The 21,973-nt window shown below is 42.6% G+C and overlaps 1 protein-coding gene and 1 pseudogene across 1 annotated transcript; both read left to right on the top strand.

The window, feature by feature from the left end:
* Nucleotides 1-1,036: 1,036 nt before the first annotated feature.
* On the top strand, nt 1,037-2,812 carry LOC101047831 (leucine-rich repeat protein 1 pseudogene; annotated as a pseudogene).
* Nucleotides 2,813-6,405: 3,593 nt separating this feature from the next.
* Nucleotides 6,406-9,537, top strand: GADD45A (growth arrest and DNA damage inducible alpha). Its single transcript, XM_003921437.4, has 4 exons — nt 6,406-6,764; nt 7,241-7,342; nt 7,580-7,817; nt 8,879-9,537. The coding sequence occupies exons 1-4, from the start codon at nt 6,721-6,723 to the stop codon at nt 8,990-8,992; spliced, it is 498 nt and encodes a 165-aa protein (XP_003921486.1). The 5' UTR covers nt 6,406-6,720; the 3' UTR covers nt 8,993-9,537.
* Nucleotides 9,538-21,973: the final 12,436 nt, after the last annotated feature.

The following is a 21,973-nucleotide window of genomic DNA, read 5'->3' on the forward strand; positions in this document are numbered from 1 at the left end:
GAAAAACAGTTGGATGGGGGTGGAGGGACTGTGAGAAGAATATGAACGCAGATAAGGGTGCGCAAGCCTCTGTAATGCCAACATTACAAGCAGTTTTCAGATGTCTTAGAGGATTGAAAAAAACATATAAGCAACAAAACAGTATTTGATCAAGACATCTTCCTTTCTAATATACGAAAAAGACTGCAAAGTTTATAACTCTTATGTTCTAATTCATCAATCATATCTTAAATTCTGTATACCTATTCATTCAACATTATCTGATTTAACAAATATTTATTAAGCGTCCATTCTGTATAAGGTACTGTTCTAGTCACGTAGGGACCAATCCGTGAACAAAACAAAATTCTACCCTATACAACTTATTTCTGGATAGTGGAGTGGGCAGGAGGAGAGTCAGATAACAAACTGTATATAAGTAAAATATGTATGTTCGAAGGTGATTATGACATTTTTAAAAATAAAAAACAGGGCTTAAGGGATTAGTAGTGCCAGGGAGTAGAAGTATTGCAACTTAACTAGAATGGGCAGGGTATGCTTCATTAGGAAGGGGACCGAAAGGCAATGAGCAATATCGCATCAGGAGAAAAATCATTCCAAGTTTGCGGTTAGTACAAAGGCTGTGAGGCAAAAGGAGGTCCAGTATGGCTAGAGAGAAATGAGCATGGGGGAACTGTGTAAGACAAGATTGCAGTAGGGATCAGATTTTTATGGCAGCTTTATTGATATAATTCACATTCTGTACACACCCTAAATATTTTATTCAATGGGTTTTACTATATTAACTGCGTTGTAGAATTATCACCACTATCGATATTAGGACATTTTCATCACGGGCATAGATTTTATATGGTATTTTAAGCCATAGTAAGGACTTTGGGTTTTTCTCTGAGAAAAAAAAAAGCCATTAATAACTTTTGGGGTAAAGAATTGACGGGGATCTGACTTACTATGTACAGGATCACTTTGGCTGCTGGAGGTGAAGAGAGGAAGGGCAACAGTAGAGGGAGGTCAGTTGTTAACATTTTTCCAGGTGGGAGATAACGCTGGTGGTAGTGGTGATGAGAAATGGTTGAATAGCATTTTGAAGTGAAGCCTATAGGATTTGCTGATGTGGGTTGTGAGAAAAAGGAATCAATAATGACACCAAAGTTTGTGGGGGGGGGGGCTCAAGAGTGGGAAGAATGGAATTGCCATTGACCTATTGTAGGCAGATTCGACTGGACAACCAAGAGAGTAACAATTGTCATTTTAAGTTTAAAATGCTTACTCTCTATTGATGCAGAAATGACAAACACTGAGGTTCAGAAGAGATGACTGAACAGGTTGGAAATATATTTGGGAGTCATCAGCATATAAATAATTAAGGCCATGAGACCAGATGAGGTCACCAACAGAGTGAGTATAGAGAAGAGGTATAAGCATGAACTGTTAAGAAGTTAGGAAGAAGAAAACTTTGCAATGAAGTTGATGGGTGAATAGAATTGTCTTTTCTATTTCAGAGAGAGGAAACTCACAAATTATCTGGATGCAGTGGCTCACACCTATAATCCCAGTGCTTTGGGAGGCCAAGGTGGGAGAATTTCTTAAGCCTAGGAGTATGAGACCAACCTGGGCAACAAAGCAAGACTGTGTCTCTTTAAGGAATTTAAAAATTAGGCTGGTGTGGTGGCATGTGCCTATAGTCCCAGCTACTCAGGAGGCCAAGGTAGAAGGATCGCTTAAGCCTGGGAGTTCGAGGTTGCAGTGAGCTATAATGGTACCACTGCACCCTTGTCTGGATGACAGAGGGGTGACCCTGTCTCAAAAAAGAAGAGAAGAAAGCAAACTCATACGTCTGTTCAAGGCGCAAAAACAACCTAACAGTGGCCAGTCACCAACTCAGACCACCTAGCTCCCTCACCAGTGGTTCACCTACAAAGCAGAGACTCTTAGAACATTCCTCTCATGGTAGAAGCCTTCTAATAAACACTTACTGACAGAGAGGTGGAGGCATGGGGGTACTGATCTTGAAGAATGTTCTAGTTAGTCTCCTCATCTGACACCTCCACTGGCTGGTGAAATGTGTGCAGCTGGTGGCAGCAGAAGGTGGCCAGCCCAAAGCTCAAATCAATACCATGACTACGGGCGAGATGAAGCTACACTGTGAGGTGGAGGAGGTGAGCAGCCACCACTTGCCGGCCTTGGGGCTGAGGAACCGGGGAAAGGGCGTCCCAGCAGTGTTGAGCCTCTGTCAGCAGACTTCCAGGAGTCAGCCGCGGGCCCGAGCCTTCCTGCTCATCTCTACCCTTCAGGACAAGCGTGGGACCTGCTATGAGCTAGGGGAGAACATTGAGCAATTCTTCACCAAATTTGTAGATGAGGGGAAAGCCGCTGTTCTCTTAAAGGAGCCGCCTCTGGATATCTGTCTAAGTAAGGATTCCCTATGGTTCTCATATCATTCCATTCCAGCTCTGCCAAGATTTGGACACCGCAAAAACCTGTATTTGTGGAAGATTCTGTCTGAACTCTTTTATTCAAGGAACTACTACCATGACTCTGCACTCTGTTGCCCACATTGTGATCTTAATAGATAATATGGGTGGTACTGAAGCACATATTATGTCTTACTTCTGTTCTCTAGGCTGTTATGTAAATTCCTCTGATATGTTAAAGTAATGAATGATACTACAAAAAGAAATTTCAATTACAGATGAGTTTGGGATGCATATATGATTTTGCAGCATCAAATTGGAGTAAGGGAAGCTTTCTGTATAATGCTGGAGAGGAGGAATGTGTATAGTTTACAATCATTTGTCTCCAAAACTTTTATTAAAACCAATTTTAATTAAAAAAATACCATGACTACTACCATGATTCTTAATAGCTGAAGAGAATTTCCAAAGGGTAAGGATTTATTGAACACACAAAAAAGATGGCATTAAGATATTATACTAGTTTTTGTTTGTTTGTTTGTTTTGTTTTGTTTTGAGACCAAGTTTCATTCTTGTCATCCAGGCTGGAGTGCAATGGTGCGATCTCAGCTCACTGCAATCTCTGCCTCCAGAGTCAAGTGATTCTTCTGCTTCAGCCTCCCAGGTAGCTGAGATTACAGGCTCCTGCCACCACACCTGGCTGACTTTTATATTTTTAGTAGAATCAGGGTTTCACCATGTTGGCCAGGCTGGTCTAGAACTTCTAACCTCAGGTGATCCACCTGCCTTGGTTTCCCAAAATGTTGGGATTACAGGCATGAGCCACCATGCTCAGCCCCAAGTAATTTTTGCATTTTGAGTAGAGACGGGTTTTCATCATGTTGGCCAGACTGGTCTCAAGCTCCTGACCTCAAGTGATCCAACCTCCTCAGCTTCCCAAAGTGCTGGGATTACAGGCGTGAGCTACTGTAATAGTAAACATTATATTTCTTTTAGATGTTAAAGCATTGTTTTCTAAAAGAAAGAATAATTCTGCATTATAGAATCAGTAGTGGGAATCTTTGTAGGATAAGCATGACTAAAATATCAAAAAGATCTTTAATATGTAAAGCAGGTAGCAGTGCTAAAATAATTGAACAATTCTTGAGTATACATTTCCATATGATTTGCAAATATAATCATTTGGCATCTTTACAAACATTACCACAAGGGCATCCTACTCCTGTGTACTTACTGTTCTGAGTCACCTATAGTGGTTTTTAAAATGACATCACATCTTAGAGTTATTACATTGATTATAAATATGTATATATATATATGTCTATATATTATACTGATACAGGAAAATTTCTCTGATTTACCATTGAATACCAATGCCCTCCAGGACTAATAAACAGTTGTGATAAATCATCTATGCCCATTCTCATGTATGACTGCAATCTAACTGTGTAGCTAAATGCAGTTTTTACTCCCAGCCATGAGGCCCAACTTTGAAGATAATCACTGATGAAACATTCTAGGTATACTCAGCAATGAGGGAAAATGATGTAACCTATCTGAGTCAGAAAGTATGACAAATGAATATTTTTGCACACTGGAAGCCCAAGCTTATCTCAGAGAAAATCCCCAAAATACTTGGGCAAATAACTTTCTGATGAACTCAAATACAGCATGCAGTTTTTTTGAGTAGGGGACTAAGCCTATGCTAAGAAGTGACCATTTGATACTACATTTTTACTGCATATGGTTGATTTGGGTGGGGCACTTTAGGACTGTGGTTCATTTGAATTGGTGTGAACAATACATGAGTTCTACTGTCCTACAGGCTCCATTCAGATGACTGAAGTCATGGGACTTTCAGCATAGCTAGCTGATGACAGTGCATACTATTTTGTCCCAAAATCCAGTTCAAGCACGGACATACCAATTAGATCCTAAGCTCTTAAAAGGCAAAGGACCAGGAATTGTAAAGTTCTTGGTATAGAGGAGGACATGACAAAATGTTTTTGAACTAACGTTAAATGTGGAATATGTTAGAATTCATGCGATGCACAGGACTGCAGGATTCTGAGATCTTGTTTAACTCTCAGATTCTATTCAACTCAATAAACTTTGACGGTGTTCCTACTAAATGCAGGTATTGTGCTAGAAGCTGAGGAAACCAAACTGATGAAGTCCTTGCTGTCAGGAAACTCACATGATTCCCTAACTCCTTGTCAGCTTGCTGTGATCATATTTCCTTCCCAAGAACCTCTAAGAAATGCCTAGTGGATAGAACCTTGGAGTTCCACGGAACATATTAACAATCGCCAGATGATGACTCAGGCTAGATTGTGTAATTCAGGTTTTGTCTGCAAAACTGAAAATGCTTTGGTAACCTGCCTAAATTTCAATGCTGAGGAATTCCTTAACAAAGACATCGCATGTTAGGATGTAAGACATGGATTCAAGATAATATAAGCATCCTTGGGTGAATTATGCACTGACCATGACCATTTCTTTACTCAAAAGATTGTCCCTGGCTGAACGCAGTTAAAAAAATGAGTGCAAAATGACAGCTCAAATAAATGAACCAGAAAACCTATCACTGTTCTTTTCAACCAAATTAAGATCAACAGAGCTGGAGAATATTTTGTCTAGAGTGATAATAACATAAGGGTGCAAAACTCCCAGGTACCTTTGCAAAAAAATTACTTCTGTGACCTTTGGCTGTACAGCGACCTTAATAATGCAAGCACTGTTTTGAATACAAGCATGTGGGAGACATTTTCACCACTTTTGGTGACTTCAGTAGGCTTAAGAAATGTTTTGCATTTATTGCATAAACCCATAAAACAAAGGAAGGGACTTCTGAACTACTCAGTGAGAATCTATATATTGAAGTTGGTTTTTCAAAAATGTGTAACTACCATTTGCAGTTATAAAGGTCTGCTTTCCACCTACAAGTTGCCATTATCTCAAAGGTGAAATTTTAGCATATGACTAAAAACTTCCTATAGTTACAGCTTCATGATTCAACATCTAACATCAATAATTCACAGTGAGATCATAGGCTCCCTATGGAAGCTGGTGACATACATACTTTAGGAAAGGAGCTTAGGCATAGCGAGAGCACTTTGAATTTAGACGTGTGGGCTGCGTGGGTGTCAGATGGTTGTCTCTGAGCTGGTGGGCGTCCTGAAGGATCCTTGTTTGGGCAGGGTTCTTTGAGAAAGGCAAATCTGGGTTGCCAGGGATTCCCACATGTGGTCACCAGCTCCCCACGCAGACCGGCTCATGACTTCCCAGTTACACTGGGCAGGTGGGAGACCTTTCTGCTTTCTGTGGAAAAGATTCCAACTTGGTTCCCTGCCATACCTGAATACAAACGGGTTGGTTTTTCTTTTTTGAGCTTCCAACCCTTGCAGCCTTCCAAAAATAAATCAAACCAGCCATCAGGGCACCGAAATAATACTACTACTAATAAGCAGCTTCGCCTAGACTTAGATAAACAACACTTATGAGGTAAACTTTGCCCCAGAGGTCTGGAGACACTGTTTTAATGTAACCTGCTTACTAATAATTACCAGACTTCGGTGCATTAACCCTGGAAATAGATTTTAGTAGCCACCCCTTAAAACAAAAGGCATGAAACGATAATAAGAAAAAAGTGCAGCAACTATTATAGACAAACACTTGGCAGCCTGCTTCAGCCCAAGCTGAGGCCACCTCCCGCCTCTGCTGAAGCCCTCCACTCCAGATGGCCCCCGCCAACCGGACAAGGGAGCCCGCGGGACCCGCCAACCCCTCTCTGCACCGCGCCCACCCCAGCCACCCGCTTCGGCTAGCCTCCAGCGTGGCTCCTCCCTTTTCCGCTCGTCTCAACCTGACTCCAGGAGCTGGAGTCAAATTGCCGGAGCAGACTGATTTGCATAGCCCAATGGCCAAGCTGCATGCAAATGAGGCGGAAGGTGGTTGGCTGAGGGTCGGCAGGATAACTCCGGCGAGCCGGGCCCTTTGTCCTCCAGTGGCTGGGAGGCTGTGGCTGGGAGGCAGCTGCCCAATTATTGTCGTGTGGCCATCGGAGAGGAGAGGGTCGAAGAGCGAGCGAGCGAGCGAGCCAGCCAGGCGGGAGGGGTGGCCAGAGAGGCGGCGGCGGACACTGGAGGAGGAGCCGGGGTGGGCGAGGGGCGGCCGGACAGCGCCGGGGCCTGAGCTCTCCGCGCGACGCCTGTGAGCGAGTGCAGAAAGCAGGCGCCCGCGCGTTCGCCGTGGCCGGAGCAGCCCGCACGCCGCGCTCTCTCCGTGGGCGACCTGCAGTTGCAATATGACTTTGGAGGAATTCTCGGCTGGAGAGCAGAAGACCGAAAGGTAAGTCGGCCTGCGGACTATTCCGGCCCAAACTTCTCTCACCCACCCCGGGCTCCCCGGTGCAGCCGGGCGGTGGAAGGCTTGCAGGTGAGCGAGCAGAAAAGTTTGCACGGGGCAACTCTCGCCCTTGCTCCCTCGAGACTCTCCGTGGAGCGGAAAGAGCATGCCCCCCAACCCGAACTAGCCCCGCCGGGGTCTTTGCAAAGGGCAGCAGTGGCCGTCGCTGCCCGTGCGGCTCCCGCGGCTGGCAGCCTGTGGCGGGGGCACTCTCGGGACTTCCCACGGGACGCCCGGTTCTTGGGCGTGCAGGGGTCATCGGGGGTGACGGGGCCGCCGGAGCTCCGGGTTTGCCGAGAGCCCAGGTGCGCGGTGGTGCTTGCATTCGAGAGGGAGGGGCGTGGTACCGGGCGAGGGGGCCGGCAACGGCCCCGAGGGCACCGGGGCTGACGGGACCCCTCGCCCTTGCCCGCATGTAGGATGGACAAGGTGGGGGATGCCCTGGAGGAAGTGCTCAGCAAAGCCCTGAGTCAGCGCACGATCACTGTCGGGGTGTACGAGGCGGCCAAGCTGCTCAACGTGTAAGTGGGGCCCTTGCGCGTCCCCGGTGGCACCCTTCCCCCACCAGCCCGAGAGGTCGCCTTGGCGGGGCTCCCCTCGCCCGGCCGCGCCACTTCCTGTCGCTTTTCTTCTGCCCCCGTGGCTGCCTGCTCCGGCGGGGAGGGAGCAAGCGGGCCGGGCGGCGACCCCCGGGGACCCGGGCAGGGGTTGCGGGCGCCAGCGCTTCTTCGCTCACCGGCCCTGCCCGCTGCCCCCAGCGACCCCGATAATGTGGTGCTGTGCCTGCTGGCGGCGGACGAGGACGACGACAGGGATGTGGCTCTGCAGATCCACTTCACTCTGATCCAGGCGTTCTGCTGCGAGAACGACATCAACATCCTGCGCGTCAGCAACCCGGGCCGGCTGGCGGAGCTCCTGCTCTTGGAGACCGACGCGGGCCCCGCGGCCAGCGAGGGCGCCGAGCAGCCCCCGGACCTGCACTGCGTGCTGGTGACGGTAAGGGACAGGGGGGCTGCGGTCTGCAGGGTAGAGCCCCGGAACGACAGGAGGCCAGGGCTGGGTCGCCTGATTGTGGATCTGGAGTCGTTGGGAGTCAGGAGTCTAGATGCCTTTGCCCCACCAGAGTGAGGCTGGACTTTCAGCCGAGATGTACGAGTTTCATCATCAGGATTTTCTGTGGTACAGAACATGTCTAAGCACGCTGGGGACTGCCAGCAGCGGAAGAGATCCCTGTGAGTCAGCAGTCAGCCCAGCTACTCCCTACCTACATCTGCACTGCCTCTCGTGACTAATTCCTTTAGCAGGGCAGATTAGATAAAGCCAAATGAATTCCTGGCTCACCCCTCATTAAGGAGTCAGCTTCATTCTCTGCCCGTCAGAGCTAAAAATAGAAATGGTGTAGGAGAGAAACCTTGTTAATTCCCTAGAAATACTTTAAGAGGATAGAGTGGAATTTTTTCTCTGCAGTCTTGCATTTTTTTTTTTTTTTTCCTGATAAAAACCTTTGGTAGGTAGATAAGTTATGTTTTCGGGGGTAAATGTACTGCCCTTGTCTTATAAATTTTGCTCTTTTTTGACTGTTCTAGTCAAGTGACAGCCTGATTATTTTGCTACTTCTGAAAAGTACTACTCTGTCTCTTGGGAGCAGAGTTGATGGCAATTCCAGTTAACTCCTGTGCAACTCTTATCTCATTGTGCACACAGCATGGAAGTCTGTCTCCAAACTGTTTCACTCGGGTCAGCGTAACAAGTTTGGTAGAGCAAACCTGTGAATGATACTCTCATGCAAAACTGAACAGATAGGCAAATATATGTATGTGTTCCGTGCAGGTTGCATGAGTTGAGACTTTGCAATGTGTAGTTTAATAGGTGATTACCCTTAACGATTTTGCAAGGAACCCAGCTACCTTTAAAAACTTTAATTTTTTGTGCTTGTAACTTGTCTCCATGTTACATATTCAAAATATAGAATGTTCAAGTGTCTTCTCCTCAAAAGTATAATTACTAGCAAATACTGATTTTTAAAAATAAGTTTATTTTTCTAAATTTGTTTCCAGAATCCACATTCATCTCAATGGAAGGATCCTGCCTTAAGTCAACTTATTTGTTTTTGCCGGGAAAGTCGCTACATGGATCAGTGGGTTCCAGTGATTAATCTCCCTGAACGGTGATGGCATCTGAATGAAAATAACTGAACCAAATTGCACTGATGTTTTTGAAATACCTTTGTAGTTACTCAAGCAGTTACTCCCTACACTGATGCAAGGATTACAGAAACTGATGTCAAGGGGCTGAGTGAGTTCAACTACATGTTGTGGGGGCCCGGAGATAGATGACTTTGCAGATGGAAAGAGGTGAAAATGAAGAAGGAAGCTGTGTTGAAACAGAAAAATAAGTCAAAAGGAAGAAAAATTACAAAGAACCATGCAGGAAGGAAAACTATTAATTTAGAATGGTTGAGTTACATTAAAAGAAACCAAATATGTTAAAGTTTAAATGTGCAGCCATAAGTTTGGGTATTTTTGATTTATATGCCCTCAAGGAAAAGCTGAAGGGGTTAATCATATTTGAAAACCATATTTTATTGTATTTTGATGAGATGTTAAATTCTCAAAGTTTTATTATAAATTGTACTAAGTTATTTTATGATGTGAAAAGTTATTTATGCTATAAATTTTTTGAAACACAATACAATAAACTGGTATGAATAATTGCATCATTTCTCATTGTGTGCTCTTATTTTTTTTAACTTGTACTTTCTTTTAACACATTTTACTGACACGGCTCTATACTAAGTTTATAGTCAGAAAACAGGTGATTGAATGGCGTTGGGGTTAAGGGGAAAGGATGGTTAGAGATTCAGTTTGCAAAATTTGAATAATTAAAGATCAATGATAGGCCAGGCGTAATGGCTCACACCTATAATCACAGCACTTTGGGAGGCTGAGGCAGGCAGATCATGAGGTCAAGAGATTGAGACCATCCTGGCCCACATGGTGAAACCCTGTCTCTACGAAAAATACAACAATTTAACTGGACGTTGTGGCGCATGCCTGTAGTCTCAGCTACTCAGGAGGCTGAGGCAGGAGAATCGCCTGAACCCGGGATGTGGAGATTGCAGTGAGCCAAGATCATGCCACTGCACGCCAGCCTGGCAACAGAGTGAGACTCCGTCTAAAAAAAAAAAAAAAAGTCAATGATAGTAGTGCCATAATAAGATTATATGCAAAATGTTGAGGAAGCAGAGAGGACAGAGTAACCAAAGCTACCTACCAGTTTTTACTGAAGAGAGATTTTATGTGGGTCTTAATGAGCTTTATTTCCCTAGTTACAGAGAGCAAAGGGATATTGCTAGCAGCTGCTCTAGTTTGTGCAAAGGTGTGGAGGCCTGAAAGACCACAAGCAGGTCAATAAAAGCAGAGTGTGTGCCTCTGGTGTAGAAAGATAAGGGAGCAACAGGGCTGAGAACCAAGGTGGGGAGCAGGCCCAGGCTGTGAAGGGCTTTCTGTGTCACCCGTATGCATTTGGGCTTCCTTCTGCAAACTTCAGACAGTTAGTGGAGCCCTTTAAGGAAGTGGTGTGATCAGTGTTCTAGGAAAGTAACACTGGGGTCTGTGAAAGGTGATTATTGGGATGAGCAGCTGTAGGTGGCAAGGCCAATTAGAAAGTGGCTAAGAATCCACAGCTGTGCATTTTGCAGAACCATTTTTATAGAGCAAACAGGGAAGTGGCCTGGCAAAGGTTTTTGGTGCCCCTAGTCTCTTCCTGAACATTTCTATGGTTCTGAGGGGTCTGTTTAAATTCTATCAGATGGAATAGATGGCAGAGAAGAAAAGCAAAAGAAAAGGCTTCAGCAGAACAATGCTTTAAGTTGCAGCAATCACTTGATCATTAACTGCAACAATCTTGTAGGCATAGACCGAAGAGAGTGAAAATGCTTATGGAGTCAAGGCCTAGCCTTGCTTTAGTCCACAGGAATTTTCTTTGCCTGTTTCTCAAACCATCCCCCTTATGGCTCCCCTGCCATCCGTCTTTCATCCTAGTCATGACTACATACAATCAGGAAAAAGGGTAAGGGAAATCCGCTAATAGGAACAAAAAGCTCCAAGTTTCTGCATATGTAATGAATACATAGGTCCCTGAGTCCTTCATCTTGTAAATGCCTCTTTTCCCACATCTGCTAGAAATGTGGGTGTTTAGGCCTTGTTTAGGCTTCTTGTATCTTTTTTACAAGTGACTGTTTTTCTGTATCTGCTAGAAATACGGGTTTTTAGGCTTTATTTAGGCTTCTTGTATCTTTTTAAAATCCAATACCTACTCCAAAATGTGGTATTTAATACTTGTTTCTTATATTTCCAAAAGATTGAGAACGGTGAGTTTTAAATAGTAAGGTGTTTTGCCTTGCCATTAAAGTAAGGTTTCTTTCCTCAGCCCTTTTTCACAGCAGGTTGGTAAAAACCCTTTTGCAGAGAAAAGTGAATTAAACTGGGAACACAGAGTGGATAAGCCTGCTTCGCTTAGTAGAACGAGCACAGTAGCAGCCGGCCTTGATTAGTTCTCCATCCTGTTTTACTCACGTAAAATGGAGATACAGTTACCTATCTTGCAGACTTCTGGCCCCTCCTACAACTCTGCAACCTCCTTCAAGGTAGGTAATAATATCTGCTTCATAATTGTAGCCCAGCAGTTGACACAAGTGCCAGCAAGCAGTAGGTGCTGAATTAATATTTATTGAATAAATGAATGATTACAAATAAGGAATACCAACTACCTGGCAGATGACAGGTGCTCAGTGGAGTGTGGCTGTTACTAAAACCTGGGTGATAGCAATAGGAAAACTTAATGCAGCAGAGAGAACTGTGTTATGACATGTACATCTATAGAACTGTTTTTCAAAAGGAGTTTTTGATCTTTATTCTAAATTCATTATGCTTAGAGATATGTAATAGTACTTATACATTCTTCAGATTGTTTTGTTTGAGGAAAATCTCAACAATTGCTGAAATGCTGTGTGGTTTCTTCACAAATTTTTAACCCTTATTTTCCTTTCCTGATTGAACAGAACACAAAGTTAACACAGCGTTGAAAACCCCAGTCATGAAACAGTTAATTATAAACAAGTATAAAATTACCTGGATGGCTTCTATCTCTAACTGATGCCAATATTTTTCAGTTCTTGTCTTAAAATCCCTTAAATCTGCTTATTACAAGCCATGTTACAACAAGAACAAAAATCCCCTCATTTACCTAAGGTGAACTGAATGTTGAAAAGTGGAAAATACCTATTTTTTCCACTGACAGCTTCATCTTTATGACAGTGTCATAAATAGCATTGCTTCCTCCTTTCCACACTTAACCTGGGTGCTTGGTAAGTTAAACTTTTATAATGAAAGGACCCATGCAAGTAGCTAATCTCCTGTAATATATACCTTAATTCCCCCCAAAAGAAAAAAAGCTCATTTTTAGGAAAGCATTATTTGTATACTGTCAATTGCAAATATTTCCAAAGCATGTTTTGAGATGCCTTACTGTAGCCCTTGTGAAATAATTGCTAAAATTTCAATTATGTAGGCTGAATTTTGTTCTTTGATATATGGTAAAAGACAAATTTGAGAGATAAGTTCTCTTCAAATTAACAAAACTCAGTGGCATGATTTGACGCGAAGAAAATATCCCTCAAATAAATGATTTTTTTCTTTTTAACAATACTTTCATAAACATAAGAACCTCTGTGAAAAGGTTGTATTCATGAAAACCAAGAAATATTAAGTGAGTGCGTACTGTGGGCAAGGGACTAGGCTGGTTATAATGAAGTCTACAAAAAAAAATCAGATATATACTCTGGCCTCAAGGACTTTGTGTCACTACATAAATACAAAGCAGAAAATTACCAGCAACATAAGAAAGGCCCAAAGAACTGTTATGGAAGTTCAAAGGATAGAAATCTCCAGAAGGCATATAGGAATGGAATGGAGAAAAAGGTTGTAAACTCTTTGTTCGTAAGCTAGTATCGTATTTTGCAAACAGCACAAAAATGTGATCGATTGACTGATTGAATATCGAATATAATTCTGCTAGGTGCTACAAAGAATACAAAGATGTAGCCTATTATAGCATTTGTCCTTAAGTTTACAATCTATAAGGAAATCATTAAGCACATTAAAAAAAAGATAAGCACGTTCATTTCAATCGTGCTGTTTATTGAATGCCTATCGTATTCCTGGCACTGTGTTAGGTACCAAGGCCACAAAGGTGAAAAAGCAGCCGCCTTTAACGATGCGCACAACTTAGCAGGGATACCCGATACCTGTAATACCAGGTGATAAGTGATAACGAGGTATATTCAGACCTAAGTGTTCCTGGGGCCAGGGAATGTTTGCCAGGTTCAGTGAGACATGAGAGATGAAGAGATCTGCCAGGTGAACGCGGAGGGCATTTACTCCGGGAGGAGGAACTACAGATCAGGAAGGTACAAACTAAAGGCAAGTTTGGAGCTAGCTTTTGGGGGACAGCAACACTCATACAGGAGTTACTATATCCTCAGCACGGATCTAAGCCTTTTATCTACGGGAACTCATTAGCACTCACAGCAACCCTGTGGGAGTAGGTACTATTATTAGCCCCATTTTGAAAGTAAAAAGACTGATACACAGAGAGCTTCATTTGCCCAGAATCATACTGAAAATGGCAAGACCAGGATGCAAACATGTCCTCCAGTGATGGGTGATGGAGTGGGAAAGATGGTAGAAACCAGAGCATGATTTTCTTGCAGGCCAAGCGTCTTTTCTGCTAGATGATAGAAAGCCATTGAAATTAATTGGTAAACTAAGAGAAGAGACAAATGCTGTCACCACCAAGAGACAGACATGAAAAGATGGTGCTATAGCTTACAGGGTCCTCATGTGAGGGTGATATATATATATATATAACAAATTCTTCATGTAATTCTTATAAGAGAAGTTTGAGAAACAATGAATGCTCTCTTAGAGCTCTCTACAAATCTCACAGAGTAGGGAGGAAGAAGCTCCTACATGATCAGTTTCCAGTTTCCATTGATGTTAGCCCACCAAAAGGGATGCACATTTCTCTGCAAAAATTGCAGGGATTCTCAGGAAGAGGTGTATCAGAACCATTTGCTACCTGGAGACAGAGTTAGAATTTAGTAGTTAACTCAGGTGATCACCACACAAGTTATAAAAACTACAAAAGTGGGAGAGTTTGCAAACAGAATGCTTCTTACCTCTCCTTGAACTGATGGATCAACACACCTGTTATGTGCTAGACATGGCGCTGGGCACTTTGAAGATGAGGCAGAAGGTGACAAGCATGATTAAAATCTGTTGTTATACAATGAGTACTGCTCAATGTCAGACACATAGTAGGTGCTGAGAAGTAAGTGGGGTTTCCATTTTTCTTACAACTATTAGTTCTTTCTGCTGTTCATGAATTTTCACATTTATTAATTCATTTGGTTCTCTGCTAAAGCAACTGAGGCTCAGAGAAATCAAGAAACACCTCCAGAGTCCCATGACAAGGAAATGGAAGAATCAGAATTTTACCATGAATTCAGTCCTCTTTGTGCTAGGTCAGTCTTTCAAGGAGGCCAATTAGACAGTAGAGATTAGCCTGGGGAAGGATGAAATGAATCGAATCTAATCTTTTACTTATCCAATAAGTGGGACAGAGCCTTGGGAAAGCCAAAGGAGACAAAATACAGGCAAGGGAGAATTCTAAGTATTGTCTTCTTTCATCTTAGAACTGGGAAAGTTCTAAGCATCATTGGAAAGGTGATCTTCATATCCCTGTATGCTTTTATGCTAACACCTTTTCTATAATGATCTGAGAAAATTTATACAGAAAAGCAGCAAACTTTCTTAGTAATATCACTTACATGGTTATATCACCATATTGTAATCATCTTACCATCTTCGAAAGAAGCACTCAGCAAGAAATGGGTCACCTGGAGAAGTCTTCAGATTTGATTTTGCTTCTTTGTATAACTGTGAAGGACAGGGCTAGCAAAAGGTAAGGACGAGAGCACAGCAGTTAAGACAGTGGCGGCTACTCCGGGCCACTGTGTTAATATCAGCCTGCAATACCGGCACTTTGGGAGGCTTGTTTGAGGCTAGGAGTTTGAGATCAGCTTGGGCAACATAATGAGACTGTATTTTTATAAGAAAGAAAAGAAGGGAAAAGAGGAAGAAGAGAAAGACAGTGGGCTCTTAGAGGCAGAAAGATCTGAGCTCGAATCCTGGCTTCTAGCTAGAACTTGGGAAAGTTAGTGTAACTTCTCTAAGCCTCAGTTATTTCTCCTGCAAAATGGGGGAAAAAAACAAGGCTTTCATCATTGGGTTATGGTGAAAATTAAAGGAAACAAGATATAGAAAGCACCTAGCTCAGTTCCTGGAAGCACTCAGTATATGTAAGCTAATAATAATTGCATTTTACATGAGTTCGTAATTTTCTATGCATTTTTATATTCCATTAATATTTGTATTGTTCTGTTTGTAAATTAGTTATGTAAGTAAAAAAGAAACCACCCAGTAAATTACATCGCCCAACATAACTGAATTCAGCAAGACACCATCCAATTAAATTATGTTAATTTTCACTAATTTAGTTTCCCCTCTCTATTTCCGTTAACGTAATTTAGTTCTTTATCTCTCATTTAGGCTACAGAACAGTTTCTGTTCAAAATCAAGGTCTTGAGAACCTAAGTACTGCATATCAAGTACTATCCTAGAGCTTTCTCCACAAAGATATTATGGCGAAGTTTCTACCTGCAGTTTACTAGAGGAAATATAGGAAGCTGACAGACACAGACAATTTTCAAGTCAGTATGGTGCCATGGCAAGCATGGGTATGCACAGTGTGTGTGTGTGTGTGTGTGTGTGTGTGTGTGTGTGTGTGTATAGGGGGTAGTCAGGAAGCCTTCCAGGAAAGGGTGATGCTTGATGTGAGTCTTGAAGTGCATTTAGGAACTCATCAAGGGTGAGGAGTGTGGCAGGTGTGGGGCTCTGCGGTGTTTGCTAGAGGATTAAGTGTTTAAGGAAGAGACTGGAGAAAGGCAGGCTGAAGAGGTAGACAGAAACAGATCACAGAGAAGGCAAATAGGGGGTGGGATTGGAGGAGGGTGATAAGGATTTGGAATGAAAAGGAATTGAAGTATTAATAAAAAAATAGTGAATACCACCCTCACTCCCCACTCCCCACAGAGATTAGAAACCCGAGCTTCAGTTTTTCTTCACCAGTTTATTATCCTTGTTCATTCTAATTATCTTCATGTCAAGACCATGCTTAAAAACCTCTTACCAACTACCCTTCTCTCCCATAAAATTCAATACAAACTCTTGGCCTTTGATTATTTGACCCAGCCTTCCTTCCTGGCCTTGTCCACATTCTCATTTCCATACTTTCGTTGCAAAGATTCCTGCTGCTCTGACTTCCAGGCTTCCTTAGATCATGGGGCTTTTGCACACACTATTTTCACTGCTGAGAATATCCTTTCCTGATTCTTTACCAGCAAACTCTTACTTATTCTTCAAAGTCCAACTAATATATTATCTCTTCTGTTAAACCTTTTCTGACTCATTCAGGCAGAACAATTTCTTATAATAACATTTACCATATTGCACAGAAATTTAACTGTTTATCTTCTATTGCCCACACCCCCATTACCCACACTCCCACTATCCTGGGAGACCCTTGTCTTTTCTGGGTTTATCCTAAGACATACCTGCCATAGTGCTAGTAGGAGCACTACAAATAAATAAATTTCTCTTTGTTCTGTTTCTATAAACTAAACGCATTATCATTTATATTTAATGTTTGAGTGGACTATTTTTCTTTTTGTAGTTACGTTTTATGATCTCATAAGGTGCAACTGACAGTTTAAGTTTGTTGAACTTTGCTCACTTAATTCTATTAGTGGCAGGCTGTCAATATTCAAAATGCATTTCTATAATTCATTTTTCCTTAAAATTCTTTGTAGTCCTGTTGATGAGCCAGTCGCTGAAGTATCAGGAGGTGATTGTTTAAGTATCTTTTAAATATCTATAATTATATACCCACGTATCCTCCATACCCTAGACCAGGCGTCCCCAAACTATGGCCCACAGGCCGCATGCGGCCCCCTGAGGCCATTTATCCGGCCCCCCGCTGCACTTCAGGAAGGGGCACCTCTTTCATTGGTGGTCAGTGAGAGGAGCACAGTATGTGGCGGCCCTCCAACGGTCTGAGGGACAGTGAAGTGGCCCCCTGTGTAAAAAGTTTGGGGACGCCTGCCCTAGACTTTGGTTCTTCTGATTTTCAATTCAAGGAGGAAAGTGTAAAATGACTTGGGGCGGAGATGGCAAGCGGGTTGCTTTCCTCTCAGATTTACAGATTTACATAAAATGTAAAGCTAGAGGCCGGGTGCGGTGACTCAAGCCTGTAATCCCAGCACTTTGGGAAGCCGAGGCGGGTGGATCACGAGGTCAAGAGATCGAAACCATCCCGGTCAACATGGTGAAACCCCATCTCTACTAAAAATACAAAAAAATTAGCTGGGCGTGGCGGCGCGTGCCTGTAATCCCAGCTACTCAGGAGGCTGAGGCAGGAGAATTGCCTGAACCCAGGAGGCGGAGGTTGCGGTGAGCCGAGATCGCGCCATTGCACTCCAGCCTGGGTAACAAGAGTGAAACTCCGTCTCAAAAAAAAAAAAAAAAAAAAAAAAAAAAGTAAAGCTAAAGGAAATGTTAGAAATTACCTAGCCTAAATTTTTTTTTTTTTTAATTAATGAGAAAATAGGATCAGAGTCATAAATGTCCTAAGGTGGCACAGTAAATGATTAGTAATCAGTCCAGAACATACATTTCCTGATTCCAAGATACATATTCTTTCCCTTACATCACACTGGCTAACCTGAAAAAATGGTTTTCTGAAAGCATATCCAATACACTTTTGGGCCTCCCCAGGGCTTCTATTTCATCATCTGTTATGTAGGAATAATAGGGGTGGCTATCTTCTGGATTTGTTGTGAAAATTAAATAAATTAACAGATCCAGGCCAGGTGCAGTGGCTCATACCTATAATCTTAGCACTTTGGGAGAATGAGGCAGGTGGATCACCTGAAGTCAGGAGTTCGAGACCATCCTGGCCAACATGGTGAAACCCTGTCTTGCTAAAGATACAACAATTAGCTGGGCATGGTGGTGTATGCCTGGAATCCCAACTACTTGGGAGGCTGAGGCAGAAGAATTGCTTGAACCTGGGATGCGGAGGTTGCAGTGAGCCAAGATCTTGCCACTGCAGTCCAAGCTGGGCAACAGAGCAAGACTCTGTCTCAAAAAAAAATCAACATCCCCACCACCTCCCACCCACCCCCCCAGAAAAAATAACAGAGGGAAAATGCTAAGAACAGTACCTAGTCATAGTAAATGCCTGAGATATAGCACTGTTTAAGCACTGTTTATTCTTTTTTAAAAATATATATATTTTGTTGTGTTTTGGGTTTTGGGGTATATGTGAAGACCATGCAAGATTGTTGTATAGGCACATACATGGCACTGTGGTTTGCTGCCTTCCTCCCCATCACCTATATCTGGCATTTCTCCCATGTTATCCCTCCCCAACTCCCCACTCTTTGCTGTCCCTCCCCTAGTTCCCCCTGACAGACCCCAGTGTGTGATGTATCCATGTGTTATTGTTCAACACCCACCTATGAGTGAGAACATGCGGTGTTTGATTTTCTGTTCTTGTGTCAGTTTGCTGAGAATGATGGTTTCTAGGTTCATCCGTGTCCCTACAAAGGACATGAACTCATTGTTTTTTATGGTTGCAGAGTATTCCATGGTGTATATGTGCCACATTTTCCCTGTCCAGTCTGTCATCGATGGGCATTTGGGTTGGTTCCAAGTCTTTGCTATTGTAAACAGTGCCGCAATGAACATTCGTGTGCAAGTGTCCTTATAATAGAATGATTTATAATCCTTTGGATATATACCCAGTAACGGGATTGCTGGGTCAAATGGAATTTCTATTTCTAGGTCCTTGAGGAATCGCCACACTGTCTTCCACAATGGTTGAACTAATTTACTCTCATCAACAGTGTAAAAGTGTTCCTATTTCTCCACATCCTCTCCAGCATCTGTTGTCTCCAGATTTTTTAATGATCACCATTCTAACTGGCGTGAGATGGTATCTCAATGTAGTTTTGATTTACATTTCTCTAATGACCAGTGATGATGAGCATTTTTCATGTGTTTGTTGGCCTCATATATGTCTTCTTTTGAAAAGTGTCTGTTCATATCCTTTGCCCACTTTTGAATGTGTTTGTTTGTTTGTTTTCTTGTAAATCTGTTTTAGTCCTTTTAGATTCTGGATATTAGCCCTTTGTCAGATGGGTAGATTGCAAAAATTTTTTACCTTTCTTTTGGTTGCCGGTTCACTCTAATGATTGTTTCTTTTGCTGTGCAGAAGCTCTGGAGTTTAATTAGATCCCATTTGTCTATTTTGGCTTTTGTTGCCAATGCTTTTGATGTTTTGGTCATGAAGTCCTTGCCTATGCCTATGTCCTGAATGGTTTTGCCTAGATTTTCTTCTAGGGTTTTTATGGTGTTAGGTCTTATGTTTAAATCTTTAATCCATCTGGGGTTAATTTTAGCGTAAGGTGTCAGGAAGGGGTCCAGTTTCTGCTTTCTGCACATGGCTAGCCAGTTTTCCCAATGCCATTTATTAAACAGGGAGTCCTTTCCCCATTGCTTGTTTTTGTCAGGTTTGTCAAAGATCAGATGGTTATAGATGTGTGGTGTTGCCTCTGAGGTCTCTGTTCTGTTCCATTGGTCTATATAGCACTGTTTATTCTTAAGGCCCAGGATATTACACTCATGATTACTAACAGACTTATTTGTTTACCTTACCTTTTACTTAATTTAACAATTCCCAAAGTTATTGCCTTTTTAACCTTTATTCAAGCCATACTATAAATATCAAGATAGTCCGTGTGCCGTAGAATCTGCTTGGGTGTATGTATTTAGGACCCACCCTTTTATGTTGTAAGATCCAGCACAATTTTCTTAACTTCTCTGACATTCAGTTTCCTCATCTGTAAGATGGGGTTAAATCACATCTATTTTCCTTTAAAGAGTTGTTTTGAGGCCTAAACGAGAGAACACATGAAAAATGGCCAGTCTAGTGTGTGGAGTTCAGTGTTCCTCATTGCCTTGCACAGATGTCTATAAATGTTGACAGATGTTGCATGGCCAATGTTGAAAGGTACATACATCACCAATGTCGGATCTCAAATATTTAGAACAAAGCACTTCTAGTGCATTGGCCATGGGAAAATGTTTTAAGGTTAAAAGCAGAAATGTGAACCTGTCTGCTTTACATGGGTGATTCTTGGAGCATGATTCCCAAAGGGGACACTTGTCTTTTTACTTGCTTGTATTGTAGGATTTCATTACAATTTTTTCCATATCCAAAACAAAGGTGTGCTATTACATACTTACATTTAAGAATACATAAATTGGTTTTATATTTAACTCTATTTTAGAAGTTAACTTTATATCACAACTTGTGCTAGTTCGGTTTTCCTAATACATATACAACTACACAATTAGTAAAATGTTAAAAAATTAACATGTGTACTACCTAAATCTCACGTGCCAACCTTTACTTAAGGTCAGGGACATTAATGACCAAGTCTTTTAGTGCCTGGCTTAGAGGAGGTAGCACTGCCACGTTTGTTCAGGAGTGACACAAACTTATGGATCCACAGTGCCTTTGCGATGTCACATGGTTGGTGAATGTCTTCTGTTGGAACCATATTCAAGGTATTTTGGTGGATGACACCTTCCCTTCTATCACTAAGAGGGGTGTATGTGTGGAGGGTTGGGTCTGGTTGGCTCTAGAGATCAGAAGCAGCTACGTGAGGCCGGGTGCAGTGGCTCATGCCTGTAATCCCAGCACTTTGGGATGTTAAGGCGGGTGGATCTCCTGAGGTTAGGAGTTTGAGACCAGCCTAACATGGCAAAACCCTGTCTCTACCAAAAATACAAATATTAGCTGGGCATGGTGGTGCACACCTGTGGTTTCAGCTACTCAGGAGGCTGAGGCGGGAAAATTGCTCAAACCTGGGAGGCAGAGGTTGCAGTGAGCCAAGATCACATCACAGCACAACAGAGTGAGACTCTCAGAAAAAAAAAGAAAAAAGAAAAAAAAAAAAAAAGGTAGCAATGTGCACATAGATGTCTCAGCTGCAAATTTCTTGGACTTCCAAACCTGGCATCTTCCCATTATGGATGTCAACCATTTCAATTAATTGCTTTCATCATTGAATAGATTGTCTAGGAGGATTTAGAGGGTAAAGGAATGCTTCATATGTAAAATTAATTCTCAATGCCTAAACTTTACTATGAACTTCCATTTCTTTGTGCTAAGTGTCACTCTCTCCAGAGTTGTATTTGACAGTGCCAGTGGTCCCCCACAGACCGATATATTAAGTCATTTGCACATTAGCATACATTTACTTGGACTGCATTTTCCTCCAGTGCAGAAAAAAATTTTGAAAAAATGGGTGATCAAGGTGAGGGTTCCTTAGACTAATTGCATGTTTGCCTAGGGCTGGCCTAAAGCTAAATGACCTTCATGGATTCGAATGACTCAGACAAGAGAAAGTAATTAGGGTGACAGAGGGTTCATCTGAGGGCAAAGTTTATTTGCCACGCACAGTGGTAAAGGGGTACAGTAGCAAGTATGGCCATGCTTTGAAAACAAGCACAAGGCCCTAGTCATGCCAGGCTGTGCAAAGACAGCTAGAGCTGAAGGTGGGACCAGGCTCCACAAACATGGTCAGAGTCCTAAGCTGAGATTATAAACCTGGCATAGAGAGTGAGAGACAAATACTCAAAAGATGGTCTGCCTAGCCCCAAATAAGGCTTCAAGAGCCCCACATAAAAAGGTTTAGAGACTATCCATGTGTTTGTGTACCTGACCCTCCTACTAGTGGAAAACTGATCATGGCACATATCCAGAATAGGTAGACCCGGTGACATGCATCTCCACACTGAGCTCCCATGGTCACCCACAGGCCTGGGTCTCTTGTCCATGTGAAGGTAGTATACATCTCACCTGCCTCTCAGCTTCATTACCCTCTCTCCTCCCACCTTTTA

The sequence above is a fragment of the Saimiri boliviensis genome, chromosome 11 (genome assembly GCF_048565385.1).
Source record: "Saimiri boliviensis isolate mSaiBol1 chromosome 11, mSaiBol1.pri, whole genome shotgun sequence".
NCBI lineage: Eukaryota > Metazoa > Chordata > Mammalia > Primates > Cebidae > Saimiri > Saimiri boliviensis.